This window comes from Buceros rhinoceros, unplaced genomic scaffold (genome assembly GCF_000710305.1).
Source record: "Buceros rhinoceros silvestris isolate BGI_N320 unplaced genomic scaffold, ASM71030v1 scaffold2487, whole genome shotgun sequence".
NCBI classification, from domain to species: domain Eukaryota; kingdom Metazoa; phylum Chordata; class Aves; order Bucerotiformes; family Bucerotidae; genus Buceros; species Buceros rhinoceros.
The window spans coordinates 20,498-32,522 of NW_010423818.1; the positions used below are offsets into that span (position 1 = coordinate 20,498).

Here is a 12,025-nt window from a genome sequence, read left to right on the forward strand (position 1 = left end):
CCACCACTGCTTTAGTTCTTCAGAAGGTGTGAATCAAAATTAAGGAAATAGTCCAATCCGTACGAGAACTGTCTTGCCCTCGCCATCATCCCAGCTTCCTCCAGGTTCCACACAGGAGAAAAGCAATGCTGTGGTTAGCCTGGAGTTACGTACTCCCTGGATAGCGCCGGCGATCTGCTACATCAAAGCATGCACAACCATTCCCATCAGCAGAGACACTGATTTTCATGAAACTTGTAGCAATGCAGCTGTCTCTAAGACATTACATTTCTTTATAGTTTGGCTGAAATTTGGTCCAAAGGCTTTCACGGAGAAGACCTCACCACCTTCATTTGGTTTGTAAGCAAGTTTAAACAAAAAAGGAGATAATACGATTTCTGTAAGGAATGATTAAACATTATAAAGTGTTGCTCACTTGCACCAAACAAAAAAAAAAAAAATAGTTCTCTCTTCTTAGAAAGAGGGGAAAAAAAGTGTTTCAACAAGATGGTACTCTGTTCCTGTGACCAAACCACACATTAGGAGGTGGGAGAAGAGCATGGAGGAGGGACTATTGGTACTGTGTCTATGTCACATTGAGGACCAAGCTGCTTTTTTATTCTGAAATTTAAAAGCTCAGTCAGCAGGTTCATGTTATGATCCACTGACATCTCCCAGTACTTGTCCTGAAGTGGCAAAGGAAAAGAAAGAGCTGCTACGTCAAGCAGCATTTACTCAAGGGTGGCAGAGTTCACTTGCTGTTAAAGAATTAGGAGCTGGAACCACCCATAAATATCAGATGTCGAGATTAAAAGGTTGCACAGATATGAACATCTGATGGAGTCAGAACAGAGGCACTATGAGGAACTGCCTTCTGGTAATAGTGCAGAGGGAAGAGAAAAGGAAGGGTGACTGAGAAGATAAAACGTGCAAGTACTAGGTGAGGAGGTAAGGAAGGCTGGGAAAATAACAAAGAGGCACACAAGACACAAAATGACAGCCTCAGACGAATTCTACTTGTGAACAAAGCCTTTGGCAGCCAACAGACAGCAAGGAGGAGGATTTTTGGTCTTTGTGCAGTGAACTCAAAGGCCACAAAGGCCGTTATCCTTTTGGATATTATCTGTCAAAAAGATTTTATGCTGCAGGAGCAAATTTTTTCTAAGATGAAATATAAATCATGCAGTGGGCAGAAGTGCCAGCTACTTCTAAAATGGAGAAGATTTGATTTCTTGGTGTGATAGACTTATTGCTGAAATTTATCAAAACCTGAGTTAATGTACTTGTTACAGTCATCAGGAAATAAAGGTCAGGATAAGAATTGATTCACTAAGCCCAAAGAACATACACACTTTTCATGGTCTTCAGGTCACCTCTTTAAACAGAATGCAATTTCTTGGAATGGGAAGAAGCCCCTTGCTCACAGCAACCTACAGGAGATGCTCTCATTGCCCAAGCCCCACTACCCTCAGAACTACCACAAACCTAAGAAAACATATAACTTGCTATCAGCAAGGCTTTATTCTTCTGGCCTCAAAGGTACCACCTGAAATAATCTGTGTACAGAATCTAGTATGCACAAGTTTTAAAAAGCTGCTTTGGGTTTTTACAAGCAAAGAATGAAGTTGCAGCTCTCTTCTGCACGGTTGCTGTGGAAACCATTTGGACTCTAGTTGATGACTCTGAGCTGTTAAGCACCAAATGTACAAGGAGACTGTAGAAATGAAGACATTCTCTTCAGAATGATGGACTTAAAAATTAAAACATGCACTTTTCTGTTATTATACAGATTTTGAAACATATCAGGAAGTATCTCTAACTAACTATTCTGTATAAGTATTTGCTTAAGTTTAGGGAGCATTCTTGGTCCTTGTGCAGTAACCGGATTAGAGAGGCATAAAAGCCTGCTTTTTACCAAGAGTTTCAATACTGCCAAGAAGTCACTGTCCAGTGATGCAATCAGAGAACAATTCGAAAGCATAGGACACCACCAGAGGATTTTCCAACAGCCTGCAATCCTAAACGTTCTTTGCAATTTGGCATACTAGTCTCTTTAAATTTGCACAACAAACTATTAATATTGCAATGTCTGTAATAATGAAACTGCTCCCCAAATGTACTTCTCCAGTAGATCCGTCTGTGACAAACGGATGACTTTCTGTCCATAATGAGAATTCAAGGAATACCTTTCATTTTATTTTTCCGTTATGGGTGAAAATAGAAAAGAACCTATCTGAGAAATTCCCGATCCAGTGCAAAGTCCAGCCAAATAAACTCTGTATGAATAAACGCTTCAGCTTTGACTGCTTTGAAAGCACTCTGCATTCTCTACACAGAAATCAGAGCTTCACGGCCTTCATCATTCTCCGAATTTGCTGTGTTAGTTGATACGTCCAGGCAGCAATGAACTCAATCATCAAATTCTTCACACATTTCTATTTTGTCACAACACAACTATGACCTGGATCAGAAGAGGACACGTGCGTTGCTCTTCAGGAACTCTCAGATTTAACTTAACCATGGCAAGAGGTAGCCAGGTGACAGACTCTCTCTTTAACGTACCTTAAAATTTTTCTGGGATTCAGGAGTTGGGCTATCAAGATCTATCAATTTCTTCAGCTCTTCTTCAACAGTGGACTTGGATGCTCGTTTCGGTGATGCTCGTAGATCCCTTGCTGAAGCACGCAGCCGAGGGTGGGCCATTTCATTACCATCACTCTGGTGACGTCTTAAATGAAATGGAACAGACACATTCAAGTCTCAAAGCCCTGGGGCAGGAGGCATGAATGAAACAAGAATTATAGCACCCTCAAGATTTTCAAAGAAAAAACCTAGGTAGGGGGCATGGAGGAGAGAAGGAGTTTCACTAATACAGTAGAGCCTCATCTTAATGAATACCTGTTGAAGTAATAAATTTGTTTAAAAACATCAACTAGCAATACACTTCAAGGTTATTGTAATACAGTTTCCCAATAAGCAACTGAATCTATTAAAATAATGTCTATTCTGCACAAAACTAAAAAAATACCAATGTCTTCAAAGAGCCCCAAACCACTGAATCACTAAGTTTCTTCAATCTTTTAACTGAATTTTTATAATGCAGTTAGCACGAAGTTTCATGATCTCCTTTTGACAGCCAGTTATTGGTATCACCTAAGGATACTATGCTTGACCCCAAAAAAGTCAAGAAGGGTTGAATAAATTACTTTGAAATGGGCTTTCTGAACCACTTGCTTTCCAAGCCATACTAGACTTAAAGGAATAATTAATTTTCCCTAGTACGTTGTTTATCAATTTCTCTTCTAAAAGGATGTGACGCAGAGATCTTGGCTTGCTGTAAGCCAGTTAGGCGAGATACCAGCAGTAATCTTAACAAGGGAACACAGAGTGCCACGGAGTTCCCAGGTAGCACGCAGAGTACTATTGCATGGATGAGAGGCCTAAGGAAAACCCAGGCTCTAGTATTTGCTCAACTAGCATTTTGAGACACCTTTAGGAAGTTCCAAGGAAAGATAAGCTTTAATAGGACTGAAATCCATACAGCTCTCTAGAAAAGACGAATACCATCTTTCATGAGTTAATAGGGAACGAGATTAGCTAACTATCAAATATTTAAGCTTAACTGCAGAACTCTAGATTAGAGATTAAGTTCTACAGAAGGTTAATCATTCTATTAAATAGTCTTGAGCTCTTCTAAGCAAAGAAGTGTCACAGATCTCAACACTTCTTTACAGTTAAATAACCAAAAATTAGTCTTACTTTCTTGAATCCATAAACCCCACTGAGTTTATTGTCCCTTCTGGCTTTTTCCATCCAATCAGATACTTGCTAGTTGCACCCTGGCGAGGGTAGAAAGTTCTAGGACCAGATGAGGAGGAAGAGGAGGAGGAGAAAGAAGGTGCGAGCTGAGGAGAAGTAGCAGAATGAAGCTCTTCTTTAGGTGAGTTTCTGGCACTGGTGAAAACAACCGGGCTGGCAGAGTGTCGTGAGCTCATGGTACTAGAAGAAAAACATAACAAAGAAAAAATTTGCCTCAAACGTGCACATATGCAACTTACTTAACTATTTTTTAAAGCAGAACTCTGGGCACAAGATGTTACTCATTATCAGTAGTGGGTAAAGCAGCAAATTCAGTTTGCTCTTAAGGGCCTTCCACCAATGTTTTATTAAAAACATCTCACATAGTAATGAAAAATTTTGTAAGCAACCTCTAAGGATGCAATATACCACCATCATTAGGCACCGTTCACAGTCAGTAGGCAGCTTTAAAATAATACAAGAGATTGTAGCTGAATTAGAAAAAAAGAACCCGCATTCAATTTCTTGCTGAAATTCCTGGCTGTGGAATAAAACATGTTTTGAAGGAACTTAAGCAACAGGAAACATCTTTTTAAGATCCCACAACACACCAAAGAAGAAACCCATACACCTTTCAAAAGAAGGTTTCCCGGATTTTGCCTGAAAAGCAGGTGACTGCCGCTTATTGTTGGAGGAAGGAGGGGGGCTTTAGATGGGGGCTACTCTGCAGTTTTGTTGACATTCAAATCTGACGCAACCTGCATTGCATCAGGAGCACTAGGGCTTAAGACAACATTTACTAGAACAACCTTAAAAAGTCAAGCATTTCTAAGTAGAGTTACAGGAAAGCTCTGTATACAGGTTTAGTACTGAAATATCGTTGTATACTTGGAGAGAAGTTTTCTGTCACTACCCAACCTAGCCCCGTATCCAACCCTGCAAGGAAGGAATTCGAAACAGATGGCCCCACAGTAAAGAACAGTTTCTGACTGAGAAATAAAAATTAGCAGGAAGGCTGAATAAAGTCACTGCATAATCTCTTCTTTCTCAGCTTAGCAGAAAATTTTTCACCATTCCTTTGATATCTTGGTAAAACAATGCATTTCACATCTGTCTTTCACTGAAACAGAACAAAGAATTTAAGGTTAAATTTATGGTGCCACCTGGGAAAGTAATCTCACCTACATTTAGCCTTACACAAGTCAGTTATCTAATCTATAGCAGTCAATGGTGAAATACCCTTCAGAGGTGATTCCCCCCATCTTAAATTAGGTGTCTCAGATACAGAGGAAGAATTATTGCTTTGGAAATTCTCCTCTCTCTCCACTCACAACAGATGGAGTCTAAAAAAAATCACCTTCAACTACATTTGCTTTTCATATGGCTCAAGTTAAGCATCCTGAGTCCCAACAGCGCAGTGCTATGGATTTAAGAGAGTCTGAGTGGACTGTAGTCTTCCCTCCTCAAACAGCACCGGCTGCTGTAGCCCACGATTCCTCCTAATGTACATGGGGGTGGCTGAGAAGTGCTGCACACCAGGGGCGAGATGCATCTCCCGATGCGTATGCAAATAAAATGACAATAATACAGAATTTTTTTTCTTTCCTCCATCTGTACATTTGAAAGCCCTATACAAATGATGGCACATGGGGAAAATATAGGAAGAGATTTTCCTGTCCATCAAGCTTGTTTATTTGGCATTGCACATTGCAACCTTCATATTTGTAATAGATGTAAGTAAACATCATTTACAGCAAAAAAGAAGAGAAAAACAAGAGCTAGGGGGAGAGGCAGTGCATTTCTCTTCCCTCTTCTTTTTCAATACTGAAAGAAAACTCCTACACATGCTGAGTAAACCAGCCCATCTGTGAGGCATCACCACTGCGAAATTAAACTGCCAAGATTTGGGGAAGATGCACATCTTTAAAGAAAACGTATGGGGCTATGTTTTTTTCTTTCCATTTTTACCCCCTTCTAAATACACTCAAGAAGTGGAGAATTCTTTTGCTGCAGGGTAGGAAAAAGGAAGTTCTGATCACGTTTCAGGATTGTTTAGTCCATCAGGTAGTTCTCAAGGAAGTGCTAGCTGGGAGAAAACATTTCTTGACAAAACAGTAACAACACCTAGACTAGCTGGTAGTGTTGAACCTTGGGATTACTAGGCAAAGAGGGTAAAAAATGATGTTCAGTATGCTCTACATAAAATGTAAATATAAAATGCTGATAGAATAATTATATTTTATTGCATATAATATTATACATATGCACTGTGTATTTTAAGTATTATTACTTTATTGTAATATGCATCATATAATAGATGCCAAAAGCAGCCTGGCAAATAAGCAAGAAAACCAGCATACAGTTTTAAACGCATTTTTCTTTAAAGTGTATTGCCTATTTTGAGCTGAGGTTTTACAATAGAGTATTTTGGGATTATATTCTGCTTCAGGAACTATGCACAGAATTTTGGATATGACTGAAGCTTTTTGCCCTACAAGTAAACACAGGCAGGCCGATAGGATACTGACAGACCCACACGTTAACTGAGAGCGTATCTGGAGAGCAAAAGGCTTTGGATAAACGCTAGAAAAACTACATCAGAGCTGCAGCTCGGTGGTAGTGATGGGAAGTTGTTAAGAGTGTTCGACACCAAGAAGCATGCACAGAATTCCTCACACTGTAACAGACACCTGGACCAGCTTGATTAGATCTGGAAGAAATTCAGTCCTCATATTCTGAGGACACAGAGAGAGCCACAGTTCATCCCCCATCTCCCAGCCCTAGTACTGAGACATCAAGGACTACATTAAGAAAAAATTTTAATACTACGTGACAAACTGCAAGAATTGCAGATGAGCCATTCATAAAAGTATTCTACAAGCATTAAATAATAATTTAAGTATCTTAAAATTATTAGATGTAATGAAAAAGATACTTGATTAGAAACAGACATGGTTTTCCTTTTAGGTTTGGTAAAACTACCGTAAGAAGCTGTATAGTTTAGGTGGAAGTGAAAGTCTGATTTTATTTCTTTCCTAGGGAATTCAGGCCATCAGCGCATATGGCTTCATTTAATGACATTCGGCTATAATGGTTCTGTGTAATTACTGGCCTACATAATGCAATTCTCCTGGGATGCTATGAGAAATCTGCACAATCATCAGGAAGGACTTCAGGAATGGGGGTAGAGAAGAAAAATAAAACCCAGCCAGAAGCTCTGCTGTAAAAGTTAATCACTATAATTTACATTTTGCCACCAATTCTCAGGTACAAGTTCTTTTATGCACCATCAAATGATCTGAACACTAATTATCACTCCTGTCTTCTACAGACACAAACACTCTAATCTGCGGTTATTTTCTTTTCTTTTGTCCCTACGTTCTTATTAAGGCCAAATTCCTTTTCTTCTTGCTCAGAAACCTGACTCTAAAAATGTTACAGGCATTCTGGCATCCACAGGTGAAAGGTAAAAAAGTGAGAAGCAACAAAGGAAACAATTTAGAAACTGACAGAGAAACACACCAATTAATCTGTGCATCGCTCATGAAAAGCAGCCTGTTGAGACTCATCCTTTAGCTTCCCCTCCTTCACCCCCTTGAAGCAGGCAGCTGTGGTTACACTTTGGAAACGCCAGTTTAGCAGCCTCCACCTCCAAGCTGTTATGCCTCCACATAAAGTGCTAGGGGAGAGTTGGGAGCAAGGAACTGGACCTAGGGTTTCCTGAGGCTGGCACTGCTGGTCACTGGGCCAACATCAACCGAGGACGCCGTGAGAAACAAAATGAAAGCTTTTTAGCCCAGCCTGTGCCTTTGCTTTATTGTGAGGCATCAAACACATGTTCTAGTCTTCAAAAATAAGAAATAGTAAAGAAGGAACACAAGCCAGTTTGTTATTTCTTGACCAAAAAAAGACACGGGTGCAAGGATTGCAATATTTATGAAGATAAAACTAGAAAAAAAACCCAACAGTTTTCTCTAGCGTAAAGCCTAGGGAACCTTTACCTGGTTCAGGTGAAGTAACAGCCCCAGAAAAACACATACAGAATCATTTCAGTACCATGAGAGACATACCACATAAAGTAATCCAAATATACCAGAGGTAGTACCAAGTTTGGAGACACGATGCTATCACGTAATAAGACAACATCCTCCGCTTAAGTGTGCCATCAAGCTGCAAAGCATATCCATGGAATACAAAGATGAGAGCTGCCAGGGTATGCCTATCATGCAAAGACATGTTTCTTCCTATTCAATTTTCTTGGCTTTTCTACTGAACTAGCCCTACTGCTGAGAGGAAACCAGAACCTCAGATGTACGAAGACGCCATCCCCATTAGGCACACCTTTACAACAAAGCTTCCAAGAGCTACACGTAAGTTCTGCAGGCTTCCTTGAGTCGCTTCTGAAAAAATCCTTCCAAATGCTACAACTTGATTACCATCATCATTTTGTATAAGAATCTCACATTTTTTGCTACTGCTAGTTACATTCAGACAAGTACCACAGGGCATGAACCTTAAAAAAAAGTCTATTAACATGCTTATCTTAAAATAAAAGTGATAAAACTGTAGATAACCATCACATAGATTTTTACCTTCAAGACAGGGGCACATGCTAATGTGGCCCAAAATGTAAGTAAATCTCTCTGCACAGTATTTTCTACAGACTTCCTCACCTCCTTCACGCGTGCATAGCTACCAGAAACACCAGTCTCTAAGACCTGGATGGAATTTATAGCAACAGAATATGAGGTTTACTGCCAAAAAAGTCCATCCAAGAGAGGCAGAAAACCAGAGTGGAGCACCATTAATAGATCACTTGGTCAAAATTACCATGAGAAAGTACATGGAGACTGGTCACTACATTCCAGCCTCTACGACCCCCTATCTGCAGCTACTGTACAAGGAGTCGTTAAACTGTCTGATAAGCCTCTAGCCTTGCAGAAACCTAGCTTTGCTCAAAACAATGAGCAAAACTTGCTTCAGACTTCCAGTTGTACATATTTCAGCTGCACACTCTAAACAGAGGTGCCTTAAGAACAAAAATGCAACCCTCAGGCTCCGCAAGACCAACAAATTATGACGACCACACGAGAAAGAGCTCTGGGTTTTTCATGTTGCTAATATGACACGGTATAAGTATTTTTCATAAAGCACACTGAATACTTCTTGAGAAATGGGTTGGGAAAATGTTCTAAAATATCTTCTGCCTCTAGCAGCTCTGATTAACATTTAAAGTGGGAATCTTCCATCTGAGGAGTTCAAGCACATTATACACGTACTTGATATTGACAATTTTACAAGTGGCAAAAAGGAGGGAGAGAGGGAAGGTGACTGTAACATGTCATACCCACAAGCTTGCAGCAGAATAAGATTAAAATCTACATGCTAGCACTCCCAAGCAACTTCCTCTCAGTACTGCTCATACTGACTGCAAGTTGGTTTCTAAACAAGACGACTGGGGAAAAAAACCCCACAAAACACGTGAAATGTGTACTTGCAAGACTAAAGAACCCCATATTAAAGCGTTCATCAATGAAAAGGACTGATCTCTTTTCCGATTCGTGTATCTATGCACTTGTTGCAAGATACGCCTTATGAAGACACCAGACACGTCTGTCTTAGTTTAGTAGCAGCGTTATGGAATGCAGTCTCAAAGACATTCTTCAGTGTTACAAGCAGTAGTAGATGCGAAGACTAAAGGTGGTCTTAATTTCCAAGCATTCTGCCTGGTGAAGGTATTTCAAATCACTGTTTAACAGAAGTAGAAACCTCTCTCTTCAACATCCACTTGTCACTTTTCATAGGTAGAGAGTGAGAATGGGAAAAAGAGCGTAGAATGGTCAATCTTGTAAGAGATGAAAATTACCTTGTATGTGAGACGGCATCACTAAGACTGTAAGCACTGTTCTCCCTCGTTAGAGGATTGGAGGCTGGTTGACTCTTGCTGTGAATATCCAGGCTCAGTGAAGACTCGGTCTTCCGGTCCATGTGGCTCTCTTTTTCTAATGTCCGGTCTGCAATGGAGACCACTTCGCTGGAGCTATGCCACAATGGTGCCACCTTCTCCTTTGTTAGCCCTGTACGGGGAGATGTTGCTGCTCCCAGGGAGGCAGTGCTGCCATGGCTGGGTCCGTAGGAAGTGGTATCTATGCCGCTATCAGCTGAGGTCCCTTGAAGGTAGTTGTAGCTGTTCATCTCTGATTCGGTGCGCTCTCCGCTGTCATACCATTTCTCATCACTGTGTGCGCTGGAGGCATTGCTGGAGAGAGTATTGCTGCTGGAATGGCTGGAGTAGTGGCTGTCAGACTACAGAAGAAAAAACAATCCAAAAAACCCCACACTTGTAGGTTTATTTCAGAATTATGGCAACAAAGAGGAGGAGGAAATAAGTGATTACAAAAGTCCACTACACAATAGGACCTCTTCTAATCTGAGATATTGGGTAGATACACTGAGGAGACTAATAAACTCTAAAAAATTCATTCCAACACAACGCACGTACTCTGCTCTGGGTGCACACGCAAAGCTTTCATATGATGTGTAAGTCATGTCCTGACTATTCAGGAAAAGCCAGAGCTGTTTGTATTTTGACCCAAAATACTTATACACTGTTTCCTTTCAAGCACAGTTCTGCTGAGCCCAGTCCAAAGACATTGGCTGAGCTGTATGGACTTGAATGAGTTTACAGCTACTATAATTAAAATTATCCTAATATTAAGACCAACATTTTAGAACATGAAACATAACCAAACCACAGAAAACGCATGTTATTTTAATAATCCAGTTGCCCATCAAAAGATTAAAGTAGGGCAAAATAACCACCGCTTTCCCTGCCCTTTTGTAGGAAGGGTATACTTCCATCTCTGCAGGAGGGTCCTTTACAAATGACCACTGAAACGGCCTTTAACTAATCTGAAACTGCCTTCCAAAAGGCAAGAACTGCAAGGAAGGAAGCTTCACTGCAATGCTTTTAAACTGTCCCATCAGGGCACACCAGTATCCGGCTGGTTTCTACATTCTGTCGTTGGTTATTACACCTACTGTTGTGAAAAACCTGAATGTTACTGATTCCATAGTGGACACTGGTGGAACATCCCATTACAGGAAGAATTTCTTCGCCATACGCTCATCATTGCTCACTTGCCTCTGGGGTATTTACATCCAACTGAATTCCTTAATTTTAGTTTCCATCTACAAAATTTATCTAAGTTCTGATCATCTCTATAATCAGAACTAAAGCAGTTTTTCTGTAGGCAATGGACTCTTTGGTGACCAGATGGCCTAGGAATAAGGGAAGGGCTGGAAAGGAGACGTAGAACCACCTTTCCTATTTGTCTGCCCCTGGAGTCATACCAAAGAGACATGGACAGGGATCCCAGCCAAATATAAAAATCATATGCTGTTTCTGTTTTCTCTGGAAAAGAGGGGAAACAGCAAATGGATGTATACTGAGAGCAAGAACTTTAAGCATCTGCTTTTATTAGACTAAAGCAAGCATTGACAGAAACACAGGAGGAATATTAAGAAAGTTGATCTGGGTTCCTAGTTATCTCCAATGACTGCACTGTTTTTCGTTAGGAACTGCATCACTCCCCCATCCATCTGTTCACATGGTAAAGACTCACTTTAACAATGACTAAATGAGAAGAACGGCAGCACTAATAATTCCGGTGCTGCACTTTCCACGCAAGCTATTGAGTTTAGTATTACATCATTATTCTCTCAAATACCTCTCACGGAAAACAAGTTCGTGAGAGAATTTGTGCTGGTACACAGACAGGTGTGGTGCTGTTGGGTTTTTTGGGTGGTGTTTGGGTTTTTTTTTAAATAATAAAGATGTGTTGTTATGGATTAATAACCTGAAAGTAACACTGACAATCGCATTGACAGAAGAATGCTGGTAAGCAGGAGCAAATAACAGGAATCGATTAAAGACTTTCTCACACCTAAATAAATACAACTACCAGTATAATCATGCAACAATTCCATATTTTAGCTGATTGCACAAATAAAAAGCCAAGTGATAGAGCTTACTGGGTAGTTTAAAGGATGGATTCTTTTCTTTTAATTCTAGTGACAAATAATTTTCAAGACATTTTAAATTTATGAGCAGTACTGCACTTCATGTGTATAAAGCAGGAAGTACCAGTCTCCAAAAAGGTGTGAATAGCTAACTGTGCGGAGACAGAAAGTCAGAACTTACCATCTAGACCTTAAACACAAATAAAACATGAAAGATTTTTTTCAG

At 40.2% G+C, this 12,025-nt stretch overlaps 1 protein-coding gene across 2 annotated transcripts in view; it reads right to left on the minus strand.

Moving 5' to 3' along the window:
* Window positions 1-12,025, minus strand: part of SIPA1L1 (signal-induced proliferation-associated 1 like 1) — a 78,707-nt gene that overhangs the window by 8,280 nt on the left and 58,402 nt on the right. For both annotated transcript variants that reach the window (XM_010140547.1, XM_010140546.1), the window contains exons 13-15: window positions 9,644-10,083; window positions 3,739-3,978; window positions 2,542-2,707 (exon numbers count right to left, since the gene is read on the minus strand). In XM_010140547.1, coding sequence (XP_010138849.1) covers window positions 2,542-2,707; window positions 3,739-3,978; window positions 9,644-10,083 — 846 coding nt within the window. The remainder of the gene's footprint in view (window positions 1-2,541; window positions 2,708-3,738; window positions 3,979-9,643; window positions 10,084-12,025) is intronic.